Source organism: Mesitornis unicolor, unplaced genomic scaffold, assembly GCF_000695765.1.
Source record: "Mesitornis unicolor isolate BGI_N332 unplaced genomic scaffold, ASM69576v1 scaffold9705, whole genome shotgun sequence".
In the NCBI taxonomy this organism is placed as follows: domain Eukaryota; kingdom Metazoa; phylum Chordata; class Aves; order Mesitornithiformes; family Mesitornithidae; genus Mesitornis; species Mesitornis unicolor.
This window is the reverse complement of record NW_010187490.1, coordinates 22,984-31,024: the sequence shown is the minus strand read 5'-3', so window position 1 is coordinate 31,024 and position 8,041 is coordinate 22,984. Positions and strand designations below refer to the sequence as shown.

At 44.1% G+C, this 8,041-nt stretch overlaps 1 protein-coding gene across 1 annotated transcript; it reads left to right on the top strand.

Annotated features, from left to right (window-relative positions):
- Nucleotides 1-2,668: 2,668 nt before the first annotated feature.
- Nucleotides 2,669-6,983, top strand: NDNF (neuron-derived neurotrophic factor). The gene is made up of 3 exons (XM_010185465.1): nt 2,669-2,859; nt 3,873-3,997; nt 4,922-6,983. Exons 1-3 carry the CDS (start codon nt 2,669-2,671, stop codon nt 6,313-6,315), a joined length of 1,710 nt encoding a protein of 569 aa, XP_010183767.1. The 3' UTR covers nt 6,316-6,983.
- Nucleotides 6,984-8,041: the final 1,058 nt, after the last annotated feature.

Here is an 8,041-nt window from a genome sequence, read left to right as displayed (position 1 = left end):
TGGAGGACGCTGTCTGCAGAAAGCGTCAGTGTTTCTTACCTAACCAAATAATCTGCTGTAACTGCTGTGATTAAGTTGGAAAGAATTTCTTCCCTGTTGGCCAACGATAATACTTGAAAAAAATCAATAAACAGTGTGTTACAGCACACAAAACTCATCCTGCTTTGTGTGTGAGTAGGTTTCTGCTGACTTGGGTGGCTCAAGTTAGCAAGTATTTTGACTTACGATCTTTGCTCCAAGAGGTCAAATGTCATTAACTTTGCTGATAAGTATCAACACTTCAGTCTGAATTTGAGGAATTTTGTCTGTTGTCATCAAAAGCCAAGTCAGGACCTGGTTGGGATAAATTTTGACAAACACTGCGAAAGTCAAATGATTTAACTGTAAGTAGCAACTGCATAACTTACATAAAGGTCCTTTCCCTTCTGTAGGGCAGAGCACTGCGGTAATCTGTTATTATAACATCCCAGTAACAAAGCACACAATTTGAGACCTGTGAGCATCAGAGATGAAGCCTTACATGCCCTTCAAACAGGCAACTACAGCCCTCATAGGGTTATTGCTGAATAAATAAGGGTGCAGCCTTCTCTAACTGCAAAATAACCTTCAACAGCCAGGGCACAGGCAGGGCTTGCCCATGCTCCGTGAACTGGCTCCCCGGCTTGCTTGCTGCTCACTTGCAGTGGGCATGGGGTTCCTCCACAGTTACCTGCCCACCTGAGACATGATTGCAGGGGACCCTCTGCCACGTGAACCTCAAGCATTCGCTTCTGTCTTTCCTTGGTTTTCTGCTCAGGAAAGGGAGGATCTGGCTGGAAATATAGGAATATGTCATGGGCTGTGGAGAGAGAAGGCTCAGGAAGGTGTAGCAGCCATTGTGAGGGAAGGCACGAGCAAAGGGAGGCAAAGATATAATTCCACTCAGGCAAGGGAGTTTTCAGTACATGTCACCTGTGGCTTATGGTTACTTTGGGGTTTGTTACCTATTTTCTCTTCCCTCCTGCATCACCACTTTCTTGCTTGTGTGGGAAAATACAGAGATGAAGGACAGAGCCTGAGCTGGACAGCAAGAGTGGGAGAAAACAGTCAAAAGCTGGGTGGGAATAGGCTGAGAAAACTGAGACAGGGACAGCAGAGAGGAGGGCAGGGGGTGCAGAGGAGGGGGTGTGCGTGGGGGACCTGCACCGTGGATAGAAGGAGCAGTTAACTAAGGATGGTGTTACAGGCAGAGGAAGCAATATGAAGGTGCAAATAGCCCTCCATGGGCCCTGCCTGTGTCAGGAAACCTGCTGTCCTGCACATGGGTGGCTGTGCTCAGACATACGGAGCAGGATGGGCTGCAGGACGGGCAGATGCCACAACCTCTTTTTTGTGCATAAAATATTAGACAAAGGTGGAGTAGAGAAAAACACAAATCTCAACAGCAGATTGTATCTTAAAAGTAAGACAGTTTGTTATAAAGCTATAATCAGCTTACACTGCAGTATCAGGACTGGTGCATGACCGTATATTCAGACAAATAACAAGATAAACCGCTCAGCTTTTTATCACGTTTCTCCTCAAAGCCAGTGGCTAACACAGGTTTAGGTAATGGCTTAAAACTCTTTTTTTGTCTCATGTAAAAAAATACTATCATTTAGCAATTTAAACTCGCTATCCTCATACCAGAAAGGGGCTTTGTTTCCCCTCTACCCCCCTACCAGAACCATTACATATGAGATCATCTGCTGTATTGAAAGGAGATTTCCAGCCTTTCCCACTGTATGTGTTAGGATAGTCATTACTGACCTAGTTGTAGACATGATAATGAAAGGCTGAGATTATGAATTATTATGCCTAATTTGTAAAGGATTCTCTGCTTTTGTCTTTTGCAATTCCCATCAGGCTTGAGGACTAAGCCCTGCTGAATTGCATGCTAATACCAATGTGCTTTGAATATGTGTGGGTTTGTATCACATGTTTTCCTAATTCAGTATTTTTATAAAGAACAATTTCACTGGAAATATTTACTTTCCTAAGGAAAGTGAAGACAGTGTACCCTTCATCTGCTCTGTGCTTACTTGAGCTCCCATGTCCAGTGAGCTCTATTTCTGCGGTGGCAAAACATCAAACTGTAGCTTTACCAAAGTATGTGGAAGGCTTTAGCTCGTTGTTAACAAGAGGGAGAGATACCGATTTGAAACCAGTCCATGGACTTGCTTTCAATTACAGCTTAAGATGGAAAAATCTTATTTACATACTTTATCCACGTGCTGTGACGATGCAAGCTTAGCCCTTACAATACGTATTTCCAGTGCTTGTATGGCAGTATAGTGAAGGTGCCTGCAAACCGTAAAGTGCATCTGATGTTGTTATGGATATGCCTGTGTTTTGGCGGTGGAGCAGACCTGTCAAGGTCTTATCTCCTTTCTAAACTGCCTCTGCCCCCTTGAAATGCATCTTTGTCTAAAGGTTTGCTGAAGATGGTAGTAAGCTCTCTAGGAGCAGTAAATCAGCCAGCAGGACCCAGCCATATGGGTTTGCAGCTAGCTGAGTCAGTGACCATGGGGCACGGATAAAGCTGTGCTTGGCCACGCTCTCGCCCGCCAGCATGGGACCAGGCTGGCGGCAGCTCCTGCTGTACACGGTGCAGCCCTCCTCAGGTGGGACTCCCTGTCGTTGCTGTAGGATGCTTCCGCTGCACTGCCCGCTGCTGCTGCTGCTGCTGCTGCCACTCAGCTCCAGGCCCCAGAAGTTACCCACCAGAGATGAGGAGCTCTTCCAAATGCAGATCCGGGACAAAGCGTTTTTTCATGATTCGGCAGTCATTCCAGATGGAGCCGAAATTAGCAGCTACCTCTTCCGAGACACTCCTAAAAGGTATTTCTGTCTACTTCAAGTGAAGAAGTTGTACTTTGAAAATAGCAGCTTTATTTGCTGGGTGTTTTGAAATCAAAATTGGGTCAAAATCAGAAAAATACAAATGCCAGTGTTCTATCTAGTGAAGTAAGTAATTATGCAAGTTTCCATCCCAATCTGGCCTCCCCGGCTAAGGGTCTGTCCAATTTATTTGATTTCTGGGATAAGCCCAGAGCTCCCACAGACTGCAGAAGTTCCCTGCAGTGGGGCCACTAACCATTTCTTGGGTCAAAGGGAGCAGGAAGGAAATTAGAAACTACAGGCTTACCCCACCACACTTGTCTCTCTCCATTATTTCATATTGTGCTTTAAAGAAGCAACACAAGCCCATCTGGTCTGAACTCCCCACTTCCCAATCTTGGCCCTATGGGTCAGATAATACTGAGGTTAGACTGGGGAAGAACCTGGGGCTCCAAAGAGTTCAGGGAAGGCCACCATGGTCACCTTCCTCCTCATATCACACACCTCCTTAAGCCTTCATTGGTGAGAAGTATTTTATAGTAAAGGACATGTAGTGCTTGAGAGTAAGCGGGGGGAGAGTTGAATGTGTATGTATCTATATGTGCTTCTAGGGCTTTTACCTGGATATGTCATAAAATGTATATCGTGCTTTGAAAAGCATACACTGAAATTCCAGGAATGACTCCCGTTTCCCTCATGTATACCTTTGTGACCATTTATACTGTATATAGTTGGTGCAGGGGTAAAAAGCTGTCAGAGGGCAGGACGCCAGAAACCCCTCTGCCATGTCTTGACAAGCAAAGTGTGATCTCTGCAGCACCATGTTAGTGGAGGGACTCCCCTCACCTCTTTAGCTCTTGCCCACCATCCCTTCCATGTTCCCCCTGCACATGCTTGCCTGTAAGTAACACTTTTGTCCCTCCAAGATCAGCCTTGATCGTGTCGAGTCAGTCCCTGACGGCTGGCTGTCATCAGGATTTGTTGTCATTATGGGTCTATTAACCTTCCCCTAGGTATTTCTTTGTGGTTGAAGAGGACAACACTCCCTTAGCAGTGACAGTGACACCATGCGATGCCCCTCTGGAGTGGAAACTGAGTGTGCAAGAGCTCCCAGAGGAAGTCAGTGGAGAAGGTTCAGGTAACCATCAATGAACTCCCTTGCTCCTCAGAGACCTGCTTCTCTCCTGGGTTCGAAGCCCCTCAAACCAGTGTTGGTGCAATATAAGTCTTGCAGCAGGCCTCTCTTCCTGATCTCCTGCTGTTTGGATCTTCAGCCCCAGTCCTGCCTTTGTGCAGGAAACTGGCAGCAGGTAGCAATGTGAGAAGGAAAAGAGCTGTAAAAAAGTAAAAGTAAAAGCTGAGGTTATAGTTACAGAGAGCACTGGATGCTCACACAACAAACAGCGTTTGCCCAGAGTAACTTAGTTTCACAGGGGCTTTGCTACGAGCTGTGTACACAAGATAAGAACTAGAGAGACAGGCCTGGCATTGCAGCAGGGCTGAGCTCACCCCTTTGAGAGAACTTGTCTGCAGACACAGAACTTATTTGGAAATAGCTATCTAACTGCTGCTCAGGAGAGAAAAGATCTCTGGCTTCCAGAGCACCTCTCAGAAGTCCTAGATGTCATGCACACCACATTGTATTGCATACACGCCTTTGGCCCCCACTGTATTTATGCATAAAGTTTTAGTGTGACTCAGAGGACCAAAGCTAAGGGCCCAAGCCCAGAAACAGGCAGAAGCATCAGTCCCCCCTGAGGAACTGTAGAACATCTCCAGGCTGGGTGCTTGAAGTAGTCTAGTGGCAGGTATTAGCTGCCGTCCATGAGACTCCATTAATGTTGGCCAGGTGCAATTTTTATTGCATTTGGATTTAACCTGAGTGTCAAACCAGTTTCCCTCTCTGATTTGACAGCAGTATTGGTATGCATCTTCTTCAGAAGATAAAACTTTCCTTTTTCATCTCACTTTTGTGTTTTATGTGAAAGTCTCTGTTAGAGTTTTATTTTCTAATATTCACAGATTATGTCCCTACAAATGTTTTTCTTTGCTTATAATCTAGGTGACCCTGAACCCCTTGAGCAACAGAAACAGCAGATTACTAATGAGGAAGGCACAGAGCTGTTCTCTTACAAAGGCAATGATGTTGAGTACTTTGTGTCCTCTAGTTCCCCATCTGGTTTGTACCAACTAGATCTGCTGTCAACAGAGAAGGATACACATTTTAAGGTGTATGCAACCACTACTCCAGAATCAGACCAGCCTTATCCTGAATTACCTTATGATCCCAGAATCGATGTCACTTCTCTGGGACGTACAACAGTGACACTGGCATGGAAACCAAGTCCTACTGCCTCCTTACTGAAACAGCCAATTCAGTATTGCATTGTCATCAATAAAGAACACAATTTCAAAAGCCTCTGTGCCGTGGAAGCCAAGCTCAGTTCTGATGATGCCTTCATGAGGGCTCCAAAACCAGGTCTGGATTTCAGTCCATTTGACTTTGCCCATTTTGGCTTCCCCTCAGACAACAACTCTGGCAGAGAACGCGGTTTCCTAAAATCATCATCAAAGTTTGGGCGCCAAACATCCTCAAAGCCGAGAGCTGATCTGCACAAAGTTTGTATCGGAAACAAGAACATCTTCACAGTGTCTGATCTGAAACCTGACATGCAGTACTACTTTGACATGTTTGCAGTAAATACCAACACTAACATGAGCACGGCATACATTGGCACCTTTGCCAGAACGAAGGAGGAGGCTAAACAGAAAACTATCGAACTGAAGGATGGCAAAGTTACAGATGTATTCATTAAGAGAAGGGGAACGAAATTTCTACGGTTTGCTCCTGTTTCTTCTCACCAGAAAGTCACCTTCTCAGTTCATTCATGCCTGGATGCTATTCAGATCCAAGTTAGAAGAGATGGAAAACTTCTCTTGTCTCAAAACGTGGAGGGTGTGCGGCAGTTCCAGCTTCGAGGAAAAGTGAAAGCTAAGTATCTCGTTAGGCTGAAAGGAAGCAGAAAAGGTGCTTCTATGCTGAAGATCCTAGCTACAACAAGACCGAACAAGCAGTCATTTCCTTCTCTTCCTGAAGACACGCGAATCAAAGCCTTTGACAAACTCCGCACGTGTTCTTCGGTCACAGTAGCATGGCTGGGCACACAGGAGAGAAACAAATTCTGCATCTATAAAAGGGAAGTGGATGACAATTACAACGAAGAGCAGAAGAAAAGAGAGCAGAACCAGTGCTTGGGTCCAGACACGAGGAAGAAATTGGAAAAGGTTCTCTGTAAATACTTCCATAGCCAGAACATCCAGAAAGCAGTGACCACAGAGACAATCAGAGGCCTGCAGCCTGGCAAGTCCTACCTGCTGGACGTTTATGTGATAGGGCATGGTGGGCACTCTGTGAAATATCAGAGCAAACTGGTGAAAACAAGGAAGTTCTGTTAGTGCCCCTGTACATAGAAATATATGGAACTCCAGTCGGAACATTATCCTACTTCCAAGTATATGGATTGACTACTTGCACAGCTGAGAAGTTGTGACCTGTATTTGTACTGTGTAGAAAAGATATCAACTTGTATATTTATGTTTACATAAGTAATTGTTTGGAGGAACTGAGACTGGTGCTTTCTGGTAGCATCTGGCAATGGTATTATCATGTGTCCGGTGACCCACATGTGATGCTCAGTAGATGTCCAAGGTAGCAGGAAACCCTGAAGGAACTTGCACTCCTTTGCTTCCATATTGCATGAACTGCTTCTAAATTATTTTATACTTAAAAGGCTGAGATAAATCATTTGTCCACCTTGTTACTTACACGCCAAACACACAGACATACACCCTTTCTCTCAGTGTAGATGGTAGGGTTTCTGTAAATTATTTTATAGAGTCTTGTTTTAAATGTTTATGTTTCTATGATTGTAAACTATTAAAATCTCTCCCCATTAAAATACAGATATAAACTAAGTATTAACTGAGCTGCACACAAAGCAGTTTAATTGCTAATGTAAATTCTTACCTAGCTGATTTTCATGTTTAAATACTGTATGTATTTCATGTACAAAGTTGCCATAACATTATATTCCTGTACATAAAATTAAAAATATTAGATTATACATTGTTTGTTTTTTCTTGATATTCTAAGGGGGCAAACAGCCTCAGGGACAGAAGATGCATGCTGAAACTTGAACTGAATTCAGCTAGAACATGCCCCTTTTTTGTTGTTCTTTTTGGGTAAGGTGACTGAAGTCCAGTGGAATTACTGATGTTACTGAGTCAGTGGTTAAAATCTGCAAGGGAGTGCAGGCAATTGAAGGTGCAGTATTTGTGGCATATGCTGGGTCTACAGGGTTATAAGCACTGAAGGAGCAGGGCAGTACAGAGGAGCTTCACATGTCCCGGGTGAGAATGGGTCCCTCTTCATTGTGGTGGTGAGTGCCACCAGAACTTTGCCAGGAGCTCACAGTCTGAGCTAGAGAGACCATACAATTCAAACAAATAACATACCAGAGAACTAGTTGTTATTTTTGTTAGATTATCATTGGAAACATTTGCTTTCTGGATGCTGCTGGTTTTGAATGCAGTAATAATAAGCTGAGAGGACTATTTTTTTGCCATTAAAAAGAATGGTAGTGCTAAGAAAAAAAATGTGTCCTTTCATTTAAATTGCAGTTATCTCCATTGTGTTGATTTCATAAAAATATTCAATGTCTGGATTACATCTTTTCTAAATTTTCTTACTTGTTTTTCCATGTGTCACCTTCATTGACTCAAAAACTTGTACAGAGCTGCTTAATGGAAAACACGCTTCTGAGAAGCTACCAGCCCCATTTCAAGTGATGAAGGGCAGAATACACACTGCCTCAGTCCCAGTACTGTACAATATTACAGTATGATTCAGGGCCTGAGGACAGGTAACCGAGACCTTTTGTTCTTGGTCCCATCATATGCATCAGTCTGCAGCACTTAGGCCTTGGGTGTCAGGACTTATTCAAAGAAGGGGTCTGTCCCTTAGGTGCCCATCCACAAAATGTCTCACTGCTGGGACTTTAGCACTTACAGCCTTCTTCGGGCTCTGATGATGCACGTGGAAAAGCTGGGACCTAAGGATAGGGACTGAAACCCACATAAAGGCAAAAAGCAGATTCTTCTTAGGCTGATCACAGGGAAAACA